General features: G+C 42.6%; 1 protein-coding gene across 5 annotated transcripts in view; it reads right to left on the bottom strand.

Moving 5' to 3' along the window:
* LOC105514542 (rap guanine nucleotide exchange factor 4) overlaps positions 1 to 13,773 on the bottom strand; it is a 233,895-nt gene that overhangs the window by 65,512 nt on the left and 154,610 nt on the right. For all 5 annotated transcript variants that reach the window (XM_011945959.1, XM_011945960.1, XM_011945963.1 and 2 more), the window contains 2 exons: positions 3,341 to 3,425; positions 1,422 to 1,482 (listed from right to left, as the gene is read on the bottom strand). In XM_011945959.1, the coding sequence (XP_011801349.1) occupies positions 1,422 to 1,482; positions 3,341 to 3,425 (146 nt within the window). The remainder of the gene's footprint in view (positions 1 to 1,421; positions 1,483 to 3,340; positions 3,426 to 13,773) is intronic.

Raw genomic sequence — 13,773 nt, 5'->3', positions numbered from 1 at the left:
TACAAAGATTAAAAAAAAAAAAAAAAAAAAAAAAATTAGCTGGGCATGGTGGCACACGCCTGTAATCCCAGCTACTTGGGAGGCTGAGGCAGGAGAATTGCTTGAACCTGGGAGGTGGAGGTTGCAGTGAGGGGAGGTGGAGGTTGCAGTGAGCCAAGGTTGCGCCACTGCACTCCAGCCTGGGTGACAGAGCAAGACTCCATCTCAAAAAAAAGAAAATATGAAAAAAAATGGCATAATGTTAGTATCTGACAAAGATTAAGAAGGTATTTGTAATATTCTCTATTTTTTGTTTAAAATAACTATTTCATAATAAAATGAAAGCAATTAGCAAGTTTGAATGAAACGAATAAAAGAAAATAAAAAAGAATAGTACGTCAATAGCAACCATTAAGATAAAAATATTAAAGTAAGCCTTTAACATTTGAAGAAGTTACATTCTTACTGAAATAGATATCAATGTCAGAAATACCACTTTTGATGACTGAAGTACAAAAGAACACATTTACAATTCATGTTTCCTGCTTATTTGACTCATATCACGTAGCCTGAAGAAAGAGCAAGATTTTTCAAACTATGTCTCTAATGAGTTAACAGGTGTCCATGCAAAAAGTGTTCTACATGTCATTAGGCTCAGGAAGTATCGGTTTAAACATGGTGATAATATCTCCTTATTGCAGAACTTCTGAGAACACATTAGCATGCTACTGTATCCTGTGACTCTGCAAGAGAGATTGGAGAGGCATTTCCTGACCTTAGTAGATCACTAACCCCCTTTTTTTTTTGAGCCAGATTTCTGTAGGAATAGTAAGGAATGCCAGCTTATATAATATTGTTCACATCTATTCACATCACATTTCCTTTTCTTGCTTCCAAATATGATCACAGAACTAAACTACAACTTGGATTTTGGTGAGATACTATATATTAACACTGTATACATATTTGAAGCAAAGAAATTCTCTCCAGCTTGGAGCCTAAAGTAGAAGTGAGAGAAGAAAAAGAAAGTAGGATGGGTTTAAACATCATTCTAACTAGCAACCTCAAGAGATCTATTAGTTCTTCTAAAGCTATGAATGGAATGAGGTCACTGGGAAAGGTACTGCCTCAGGCCCTTCCTGAAGGGCAGTGACTTCATCCCACCATCTAAACACTGGTGAGTCAGGAGGGTAGTGAGCCAGTGAGACTCAGGCTGGCACCCACAACACTTGCTGGTACTAGAAAACCACAATACTTCAGAATAATCGGCATGTGCTGGAAATAATCACAGGTCCAGAAAAACGAAAGCGCCACAGGACACCCTGCCAAGTCACCAAGTCAGACCCGGGGTCAAGAAGTGAAGCGTTAGCAGCCTGGCTTCCCGTGGCATGTACTCGAAGGGTGCTGGCCAGGTGCAAGGTTCCAGTACAGTTTTCACTTACACACGGTCCCTCCTTTGGCATGAGACTCAAAAATGAGAACACCTGCTAACTCTCGTTTCACCTAGAAGAAAAAGAGAAGAAACATGCAAAGGCCACATTTCCAGGTCTGGGTGGAAAAGGGTTGTGCTCTTTCTAGGGGCACAATGCAAACTGTCCCGGGGCTTCCCATGCAGTTATCTCTCACCTCGCTTGCTGCTGCTGCTCTCATCAAAAATCACTTCCATTCAATTTGCTGCTAGGTAGGTTTTTAAAGCTTGTAGCTCTTTTTATAGAATAGCTTATAGCTAGTTCATACCAGGCAACCTCCTTACAGACTGTTTCAAACATGGTCCCACCTGCATTAACTAGCCGACTTGCCTGCCTGTCTTTGGCTGTGGGGGACAAGGGGAGACCATGTACAACATCATATGATTCTGTTGCTACTAGTGACTCTTGCTTGCATTACATATAATGCATCATGTCAAATATGTTGGAAAATTCTGTCTTGAAGTTGAATAATGAAGCCTAAATGAATGAACACATTTATATTCTTAGTTAAAATTCCAAATTATTCCTAGCTAGCTAAAATTCACATTAAAAAAAAATTCCAAATTACATTCCCAAATCATGGCTCTATCTTTCTAAGAACCCAGTAACTTGAGATTTTTCTATGCCTGGGTATCTGGGGTTTGAGGTAGAAGACAAGACTACCCACAATCCTCTCAATTCCACTGAGACCAGGGAAGTTGGATGAGGGGCATGCTGGGTCCCTGGAGCACAGGTAGGGAAAGGGGTCCTTCCTTACTTCCCTCTACATCACGAGCTCATGGAGCCTCAGCTGTCTGCACTGTGTATTTGAGGGCTTCCCAGGTGAGGCTCCCAGGCACTACATCTATGCCCTGTGGAGAGAGTAAGGATGGCAAGGGCAGTGGTAGGTAGGAGGAAGGCTGGGCCAGACCACTCCCCTGGGTAGTCCACATAGGTGAGCAAGTCTCCAGACCCTCAGTGGTGCTGGGGGTGGGAGGTATGTGAAGGAGGTTTGTCTAGTTGAAGGGGAGAGGGGACTTGAAGCCCTCTTGCTTAGAGCTACGGCAAATGCCTCACTGCTCTCAACAGAGACCTGAACTTATCCCCAACAGCAGGGACCGGCAGGTACTGCTACTGTGAGGTAGCAGAACATCACTTTTAGTGAGCTAGGAATGAAAATAAACTAGGCATCTAGATATCTCTTAGGGACCTCAGTACATACTCTGTGAAAGTTGAAACCACTTCATTCTTCTTGACTTACTAGCGTGTAGGACATGTATGTTTCCTACAAATCATATTCTTATGGGAGGAGGTGTTTCTATCCCTATTCAGCGGCAAAAATTTCTGTCTCCTAAATACTCTAATCAGGTAAAAGTTCAGAATCAGATACAGCCACTGGGTCATTTTTTATTAGTGGGTAGTGTTATTTTGACTAATATATCTGAGCTGATGCTCTCTTGAACTTTCTGCTTCCATTCTCAAGAAGGCAGCAAACCCTGCTGGAGTTGGCCCCATAAGCCAAGACAGGTCATCTAGATTTCCCTCTTTCCGCCCTCTGGCTGCATATCATGGCAGGATTCAGAGTCCCTCCCAGGCCTGGCTCTTTTATCTGAGTGTGCAGGTTCCAAAATTCACATTCACAGGGAGGAAGCACATGTTCCAACCCTACTCACATCAGGCTGCTCTGGGGTTTAGGGCATATGGGCAACGACCAATAGTGAGACAACACTTGATTCCTTTTCAGTGATTGTTCTTGGGTGTAACTTCCTCAGCATCTCATAAGAGAGTAGAGGTGATTTATGAGGTGAAAATCAGACATTCTTTCCCCCTACAACACCGTAATACTCTCCTCTGTCCTAACAGTGCATTTATTGCAAAGTGCTTCAACCATGCTAAACTAAGAGACAACTTACTGTGGTAGAAAGATGGGATAAGGCTTTAATATGAAGAAGCTCCTCATAGATAATCTCCAGGTCATCCACAGTCCTCTGGCCAGGTCTACAAAGATTAAAAAAAAAAAAAAAAAAAAAAAAGGAAATACGGAAAAAGGGCATCACTAGGGCTTCAAATATGGAAACGGATTCAGGCATCAGTAACATGCTCAGGGATTTCTTCTGCATAAAAAGATACTGGCAGAGGGAGAGGCTGCACCAGTATAACCCCAAAGGGATTTTTGAAATAAATGTGTTCCTTGATGAAAGGATATGGGAGAAAGCCAAAGTCCACAGGATCCCTTCTCTTCTGATCTCAGAGGAAAGAGCACCTCCACTCACACAGTAGTCAGCCAACTCACCTCTCACTTTGTAGATGATTGAGCTAAAAAACTGCTTTACGTACCACCTTAATCAGTAATGGCAAAACTTGTCTTTTACCACCACTAGAAACAATTGGTGTAATCAACTTGACAACTGATCTAAATTCCTTGAGATCCTGTGTGCTATCTGAGCTTAGCAGAATATTAATGCCGCTGTCACTATTATTTGGGGTTATATAATGTGTTTTTCCCGAAGGACTCAAACATAGGATGTATGCAGACTCAACGTTTTCTTTTCTAGCCCTGAGGAGATAAGGGCATAAGATGAAGAGAAGGCAAATGGTAGCATCTGGGATCAGTAAGAGAAGGCAAGAAGGGAGGTATATGTCCACATTCCCAAACTCTGTTACAAAACCACCACTGTCCATGAGACGTTAATCAGTTATGTAAAGCATTTTTATTCTAAAATTTATTATAAAACTAGTATCCAATAACATGCATTTAAGGACCTCAGTATATAATCTGTGAAAGTTGAAACCACTTCCTTCTTCTTGAATTATTAGAATGTAGGACATGTGTGGGGTATGGGGGTGTTGTAGACATTTTTGGCATTGGAAGACTGGCATTGGAAGATTAGGAATAGATTCCTAATCATTTTTTGTATCTATAATTGTTTTGAAATCATTCATAGCGTTTAGTTATATTAATGGGTAGGAGATACAACTGGTCAGTAACTTGAATTTTTTGTTGCTTTCTGCAAAATAAAGAATCCTAACTAATATGTTTCTGAAACTTGAAAACAAACTAATGGGTTATTAATTCTGAGAGTTCTAGGGAGTCAACTGAGAGACAATCTATATATTGATGGATAGGCAGTGTTTACTCTCAGCTAATTGCTGCAGTTATGAATGTTATCTATTACATAATCATTGGTCTATTTTGTGCATTTTATCCTAACATTTTAACAATTTATGATATTACTGTAATTACTACTAATTAAACATTAAACCCTTGATGAGCTACTGATGATGTACCATCACGACATTATCATCTGTAAGGTGTTCCTTGGTCAAATAAATTTGAGGAGTACTGGTGTACTGAACACAGCACTGGATCTAGGGTCTGAAAATCAAGTATAAAATCAGTGCAACCACTCACGAGCCATGTGACATCAAAGTCTTAGCCTCATATGAAAACTGGGGACAATATCTTTCTGAGAGAGATGTGAGAGCTAACAGAAGCAGCAACCATAAAAGTGTCTACGTATTTATTCGTGTAAGTGAAAAAAACCCCAGCAAAGTGATATTCAAAACTCAGACCTTTGCAGAAGCAGTTAAACAAACTTACAAATAAAGTATGACATTTGGTCTACTAGAGTACATCGGAAACTTAGTTGATTATTAGATAAGTACTCTTAGTAATCAAAACTGAATTATGAATATTCTCAAATAGTTAATTGGATTAAATAATTTTGCAACCATATTCTAACATGGGGAAGATAACAGATTTAGTGGAGTCTAATTGGAGGAAGAAAATTCCGCATACTTTGCATGATACCTTCCCAAGGACAGCCTTAACATGAACAAAAGAATACTGTAATGTTCTCTTCCAGAATCAACAGGGACTATCTTCCTAATCCTGACTGTATACAGACAGATACTAAATCCATGACCTGGGAGATGCTAGCCAGGTTCACCTCCTGCTAAGGGTCACCACTGAGGGACACAACTGCACACCAATCTCGTGCTCCTGGTGGAAACCAGAAAGTATGGGACCCATAAAGACACTGAAGAAAAGCTGTGGCCACAGGGGCTCCAAAGGAGCCAGGCCTTCTCTGCCAGAGGCCTCATCTACTACTTGACTTGGACATGGGGATTTTGAAACTGGGAACCTTGGGGATTTAAAAGTCAATCGAGTCACCTTCATCCATCTACTACTATAGAGGCAGCTAATGCGAAAGTCTCAAGGTAGGCATAATAGGATTATGGATCTTCAGCACAAGGAGCAGCCCTGCTGTTCTTGCTACTTGACATCAGTGGCAAATAACACGGAAACCTCCTAGTAGCTTGGCTAAAAGAGAAAGCAGTCACCAAGTCTCATTCGCACCTCCATGGGGTGGGCTGTTACGGTGAGAGGAGAAAAGATCAGCTGAGAAAAGAAAGGCTTAGAATTCTGCCCTAAAATCTGGACATATTCAAAGTTGTAATTTTGGGAGCAGATCTCTATGAGGTTAGGAAAAGTGTTTATATAATATAAACATGAGATCTGTATTACTTAACTTTTGTGGATTTCTTTTTTAAAAATGCTGTCCTGCCTAGGTGTGCTGGAACACACCTGTAGTCCCAGCACTTTGGGGGACCGAGGCAGGAGGATCACTTCAGGTCAGTTTGAGACCAGCCTGGGCAACAGAGTGAGACCCCACCCCTACACACACATACATAATGATGCCTGTTGGATCTACAAATCTCAACATATTAATAATACTGCATCTGAGATTTGAAACAGGATGAAGAACTGTCAGACCCTCAATAAAAATTTGACATCATGGTTCAAGGCTGACCTTTTAGCTGTGATAGCTAGTCTTAGGACCTGCACAAACTGTAGAAAAAGAGAGGTAAAGATGAACCCTGCTCACTTTAACCGCTGCCCTCCACCACTGAGCATGCCTGAAACTCTCTCCTCTCCCCACACTCCTCCCGCTTGGATCCCTTCGTGCTTTACTGAACATTTCCTCTCAATGTCTTTTTGGTTTGTTGTTCTTTTGTACATCCCATGTATTGTGTTCAGCCCCCAAGGCTTTGTTCTACCTTCTCTCCCTAGGAAAAACCCTCAATTTCCATCTAGATAACAACAAGACCTAAATCTTGTTCTCCAAACAGCCCTCTTTCCTGAGTTCCAAGGGCTTCCTGGCCATCTCTTCCTAGGTAACTCACAAAGACCACCAGCTTAATCTATCTAGAAGTGCTCCCTCTTCATCACACAAGGCTCCTGGAAATCAGATCTTAACTTCCTTCTCCAGACTCATCTATCTCCCCTCTCTTCACATCTTCCCTGATAGCTACACTCTCTTTCCAGCTATCCCAGGCATCTCTCCATTTCTCGAACACACTAAGCTTACTCACGCCTGCAGGACTATTTGCATGCTCCTCTCTTTGCTTAAAATACTTTTGTTCTGCCTCAAGCCCAGCTCAGTGTCATCTTTCCTAAGTGAAACTGGCTCCCTAACCTTTGTTGCCCAGGCTGGAGTGCAGTGGCATGATCTTGGCTCACTGCAAGCTCTGCCTCCTGGGTTTAAGGATTCTCCTGCCTCAGCCTCCTGAGTAGCTGGGAGTACAGGCACATGCCACCACATCTGGCTAATTTTTGTATTTTTTGGTAGAGACGGGGTTTCACCATGTTGGCCAGGCTGGTCTCTCAACTTCTGACCTCAGGTGATCCACCCACCTCAGCTTCCCAAACTGCTGGGATTACAGGCATCAGCCACCATGCTAGGCTACTCTCTAACATTTATTCCTCCGTGGCACATGGTCTTACTGCTATGGTAATTACAACATATTGTCATGAATGTTATTTGCTTAAATATCCATACTCTAGACTGTTCTCAAGAGAAGCAGTATCTGGTAGTGCAAAGGCACTAGATTGGAAGCAGAAACTGAATTTGAGATCTAAATCATGAACTTCGTAGTTGCCCAACTGATCTGATGACTTGTTTCTGCATCTGTAAAATGGGACTAATACACGGGATTGTCATAAAGGTCAAATGAGGTAATAATAGACATGAAGCTTTGTATATACTGAAAATATAGTACAAATGTAGGGTGGTCTTGTTATCAGGGTGGGTGTTTAATATGGCTCATCGGATGAGTGAACACATGAGTTCTCACGATTCACGCTGAATTTAGGGTCTGCTCAAAGGAGTTGGCAGTTATGCTATGGAGCAGTTCTTTTGTGGCCTGAGGGAGATGTGTCCTTATGCTTTGTTGTCCTTCCCACTGAGGTTAAGTTAGGCAAGGCATCCATGACACAACTCGCTTTTGATACAGGGCACATTTATTTCATGGCAAATAGTTAATTATTAATTAACTATAATTATTAATAGAGGGAGGAGATGTGAAAATGATGGACCTCACCTCTTACTCCAAATTCTGTAAAATAATAAAAAAGGTCTATTTTTTCTTAGGATTATAGATTTACTCATCCGTTTATGAAAAACAAATTCCCATCTTAGACCAGCTAAAGGTACTCAGTACCTATGTTGAGATCAGCAGGGCTTTAAACGGAAGTACCATTCAAGACCAAAAAGCAGCACCTTGCTAATCTCTTCATTTTAGCCAGATTTTTGTCTGCTATGCTAAAGGTTTGGCAGAAAAGATATTTTAACATGCAAAATGACATTGGAAAACACATGAGCAACACCACCACCACAAATGATGAAGTGTCAGCAGACCAGAAAGTTTGAGGAATCCCTGGATAATAGAGAGCAAATGAGAAAAGAATGTCTGAGAAACAAGACTGGAAGCAGCCGCAGCTCAACCCTCATGGAAGAAAACCATCACAGGAGTAACACAGCATCACTGATGAGACAGCTGTGCGTCAATCAGCCCAGAGGGCAGGAGAGGGTGGTGTCACAGGAGTTGATCAAAGGGCCCCACAACTTGGTCAGGCCCCTACCCTCCCACGCCCATCACACTCAGTAGTGGACAGGGGCAGATTTACTGCCAGGCAAGACCTTGAGACCTGCTCTGTAAAACAAATGCCCCAGGAGGACTGAGGGTGCGCACTGGAGCCTGGAAGAAGCAGAAGAGAGGGTGTGAAAACCCCAGGCTCTTCCAGGTAACACAGTAGGAAAAGAAGGCAGCTCTCCCAGGAAGAGCAGGGAAGGGCTCTGTTCCCAGGAAATCCTTGCTATTTTGGCAACTAGTGAGAGGGAAGGGGATGGTGTGAGCCTGCCTGCTCCCCAGGTACCTCTCCCAAAGTGAAGCCTGCCAGAAAACCTGCCTCCTTGCAAGGCCAGCCTCCAGCACTTCCAGGGGAAGCTCTGTGGGGGTGCGACCACCTCATCTGCACAGAAGCCCACATGGGCAGCCTGCTTTACCTCCTGGTCTTTCATTCATCCATAACCCACGCAGAGAAACAGAGGCTTCCATGGGGACTCCCTGGATGCCTCAGAGAGGTCCACGGCAGCTGTTCGAGACTAGAGGGAACCAAGCCTAAAAACAGTTTAGTTTTTGAATCCTAAACAACATTCAAGCTGCAAAGAAAAAAAGAGAAACACAACAAGAACAAAACCCCAACCCTGTGGTCTGAGGTGGTCACAATAATCACAGGGCAAGCGACTATCATTTGGCAATCCACCCAGGCAGCGAAGAACTTTTTGGTCCTGTTTACAACCAATGTTTTAATGAGGTGAGAGGAGTCAGGACTGCCAGGTGTGAAGAGAGACTTACTTTAAAAAATGAGTACATTCACAGCTAGCAAAGCAACAAAAGCACTCATGAGAGATTTGCTGTGAGCCAGGACACTGTCCCTGAGGGGCCTCAACATGTCATTAAGATTGAAAGTTGAGGTGAGTCCCAGGGAGGAGGCCAGGTGGAGCAAAAGTTAGTCTGGTCAACCTGTGCCCACCAAAGTGCATCAAAATGGAGCCCCCTCCCACCATAGGGGAGTCTCAGTGTTCGCGGCGGCAGTAACAGAAACCAGCCCAGCCTCTCGGAGGCCGCCAGCTCGGAGCTGCTGTGCCATCTAGTGTCTCAGAAAAGGCTCACCTCTCTACTCTCACATCAGACAAAGGTTCTCCCCCGATCCACCCCACCCCTCAAAGAGCACCCGATCACATCTAAAACTGAGCGCTCCCCACCACAATCACGGAACAAAGTCGCATTTTAAAAGCGGGTTTCTCTTGGCAAACTGGCATTAAGCACCTTTCCTGCTTTGGTCTTTACGGGGGTGACAGGGGAAAAAAACGGAGAAGAGATCCTGCAAATCAGCCCCCAGACTGTTCAAACAGTAATGAAAGGGTCCCAAGGACTGAAGGCAATTTGGCTTTCAAGAGTAAAGGGAACACTGCCCGAGCAGGAGGAGAGAACTCCCATGCACCTTCATAAGAGTAACCTACAAGGCTGGGGAAGTGAATTGACTCTCTGGCTGCTCTGAGTGGCAGCCGGTGAATGTACCTGGTCTTTACTTGTCCTTCTCCAGATGTCACAGGGAGAGATATTAGGCATCCCTGCTTCTTTACAAATCTGCGTGGTGCCACATTGATGTGGATTTGTCGGATCCCGCTGTGGAAAGGCCTAGTTTCTGCAGGGGATGCATTCTGGCAGCAATGTCTAGTTACAGACAAGATAATAAATGGGGATGGATAGGGAAGCAGTTTATACATTAAAGGATGGGAGGGCTCAGGTGATATTGGAAGCTGCTGGTAAATACAGTCTTATCAAGGAATTTATCAAGGTCAGAGACAGAGCTCCTCAGTTATTGGAACGTGGATAAAATGAGGGATTCATCCAGCCACCAAGCAGCACATTGGCATGGCCCATGGTAAAACATGCAGGTAAGAAAGCAAATAACCCAGTCCTCTAGACCTGTCGCCTAGCAGACCTTGGTACAAGGGGGAAAACACCTGGAGAAATCAATGTTATAAGTATCTACGTAAACCATGGTCAAGCCTCAAGGTTTTTTAAAAAATGCTCTTTTTTTTGTGTGGGGGGTGGGGGTGCTTTATTTTTGATGCAACGCTTCATCTCAATCCACCTGATTCTCTGACTTTTAAGTCCTTTCTCAAGCTTGGACCATTTTCCAACACTGCTAAGATCTTCTTAAGGTCTCACTTCTTCCACCTCCCTTAAAGGAAAGTTTAGTGCAGTTTTCCACTTCCTTTGTCTAGCAAAACCAGCAAAGCATGTTTTTTCTTTGCCTCACCTCTCAGGACCCCTGCTTCTTAAGTGTCAATGAGACATTCCAGGAACCTGGTGACTGCACATTTAAAGTGTCCTACCCAGCTCCGATTGCTCAGCTCCCTGCCATGCCACCACCCTCACACCTTATCTTTAACCCCAAAAAGGACATTTTAAGTTCCTTTTCTAGTCCTAATAGCAGAGCTTGTGTACACAGGGATCCTTTCCTGCTTTGTGAAGTTAGAAATGAATACAGTCTACAACTACAAGAACGAGCAAAAGCTTCATGAATATTTGTGAGAAATGAAGTCACCACTGTCAGGGCATGGGGTAAGGGTTCCATAATTCATGGCTTCTGAGGGCTAAGTGTTTTTAGGACAATGTGGTTTGATCATGTTTAGAAACTGAATATGCCCAACATTCTTCCAGCAAAAGTATTTACTATAAGGACACTCAAGGAGTTTAACATTAAACCTTTTAAAAGGTACAAGTACAAATATTTTCCTTTAAAACACCTAAGTAGCAAGTTGAGAAGAACAAATAAATTTGGATGGAGTCAGACAGTATAACCACTTGCCTCTGAGGATGAAATATATATGTGAGATGGAAAATGCAAATGTTTTTTGAGAAGGTGTTATATGAATGCATTGTTACTTTTTCCTTGCAAAATGTCAATTCTTAATTAATCAGGGACATAGATTATCCATATTTTGTAGCTATTTCACTGCTTGTTCAGTAAATTCACTAGTGAGGACACACTTGAGGCAACCTAGTAGAGAGGAAATAATATTGTCAATGAAAGAAAAAAGGAAGAAATAAAATTGGACTTGGAGTAAGATTTGGATCAGTTCTTAGTTCAGCCACATATACTGCTGCGTGATGTTGAGAAAGGCACTTGGTATTGACTAAGCTCAATTTCTTTGTCAGGGCATAGTGGATTATCATGAGCCATACTTAAATCACGGAGCTTTTTAGTGATTCAAAGAGGGGAGGGATGTGAGATCACTATATAAACTATATAGTAGTATTCAAATATTAGTGATTAAGTTTTGTTTGTGGTTCTGGCTAGAGGGTTACTGTGGAGTGAGTTGACTCTTTCCAGAGCTGTGGGTTTTCAGTGTTTTTTATGTGATCTTTAGACTAAATTTTCCAGCAACTCTTCAAAGGAGCTGTGAAGAGAGGCAGATTAATTATAAGTTGGGTGCCGGATTTGGCAAATAAAAATATTGCATGAAATATACGTATATCAGAACATTGTTATTCACTGAAATTCCAATTTAACCGGGCATCCTGTATTTAACCTGGCAACCCTAATCATATTGCAATTAAAACTATAAAGCACTTCATTTCTGTGCAATCAGTTTGACAATGGATTTTAAAACTTTAGACCCATATGGCCCATTGGATTCTGCTCCTGACAATACACAATAAAACTCAGGACGTAAGATAAAAATAAAAGAATTATAGGTTCTAGCAGCATGTAACTCTCTCAGGAAAGAATAATCTTCATCATCATCTTAGCCCATTATGGATTAATAGCACGCCTGGGAATCTGCCATGCTAGAGGACTTTTTTCAACAGTAGATGGTGCACTCCATTCTGGTCTATATGGTAATAATTTAATGAAATTAGATTAATCTGTAATCATTATTTTTTTTTTTTTGAGACAGAGTCTCGCTCTGTTTCTGAGGCTGGAGAGCAGTGACATGATCACGGCTCACTGCAGCCTCCACTTTCCAGGCTCAGGTGATTCTCCCACCTCAGCCTCCTGAGAGCTGTGATTACAGGAATGCACCATTACGCCTGGCTGATTTTTGTATTTTTTGTAGAGATGGGGTTTCACCATGTTGCCCAGGCTGGTCTTGAACTCCTGGGTTCAAGTGATCTGGGTGCCTCAGCCTCCCAAAGTGTTAGTATTATAGGTGTGAGTCACAATTCTTACAAGTCACACCCAGCCTTGTAAGAATTATTTTAAATTGAATTTCCATGACACCTTTCCTTTCTAATGCTCAAAGCATAAACCCATGAGTCCATTCTGAAGCCCCTTTGAACCATGGCAGGTGGTAGGGCACAGTAAAGAGCACAGGCTCAAGAGTCAGGCAGACCTGAGTCGAAGCCTGAGTCTAGTGCTTTGTGGATAACCAAAGGCAAGTGACTCAGCCTAAGCCTCTGTTTCCTTGTCCATAAAATGGGAGTAATATTAAGTAACTACCTCAGAGTTTTGTTGAAGGAATTAAGTAATTGTTTAGCACGGTGTCTAGCACACATATGCCCAATAAATGGTGGCTATAATTAAATTCAGTTGGCACTTGTGTTTTCATTTCCAATCTATTGTGAAGTAGGGAGAGGGCAAGCAGGTATTATTGAACTCCTTTTATACCTTAAGAGACTTGTAATCTGAAGATGTTAGATGATATAATGGTAAACTGGTAAGAATAGAACCCAGAGCTCTTGTGCTCAGTAGCATTTTCACTTCAGTTACAAGACTGTTGGGTCAAATGCATGTATCTCAAAGGCTATCATTTCAAACTACAACAAATATAATCTCATAAAACTCAGTATCTGGCTTTCTGTCTTTAGTTGGCCCCTCCAGTCTACTCTCTAGAGATAGCAGAGAAATCAACCTCCTACAAATCTGATCACACCACAACTCCCTCTAAAACTCTTCAGTGGTGCCCCAAATGACTATAAAATATCCAACATACACAGAGGGCATGGCAGATGCCCCCACTGACCTCAGCCTAACTCTCCAGCTGTATCTCCTAGTGCTCCTGTCCGGTCACTCCCTCAGTGTGAAACAATTCACGGTCCCCTGCACAAACTTTCCCAGCATCTTTCTGCCTGTGCCCCTGTCCGGCTAGGAGCTCTTCCTTTGTTCTGGGAAGAACAGTATTAAAATATTATTTTTTTGCTGCTCTTAAGAAGAAAGGTGCTGAGACCAGTGGTTCATGCCTATAATCCCAGCACTTTGGGAGGCTAAGGTGGGAGGATCGCTTGAATCTGGGAGTTCAAGATCAGCCTAGGCAATATAGTGAAACCTTGTCTCTACAAAAAACTAAAAAATTAGCCAGGCATGGTGGCATGCGTCTATAGTCCCAGCTACTTAGGAGGCTAAGATGGGAGGACCACTTGAGCTCAGGAGGTGGAGACTGCAGTGAACTGAGATCACCCCACTGCACTCCAGCCTGGGTGACAG

Source organism: Colobus angolensis, unplaced genomic scaffold, assembly GCF_000951035.1.
Source record: "Colobus angolensis palliatus isolate OR3802 unplaced genomic scaffold, Cang.pa_1.0 Scaffold247, whole genome shotgun sequence".
In the NCBI taxonomy this organism is placed as follows: domain Eukaryota; kingdom Metazoa; phylum Chordata; class Mammalia; order Primates; family Cercopithecidae; genus Colobus; species Colobus angolensis.
This window is presented reverse-complemented; position numbering and strand designations above follow the sequence as displayed.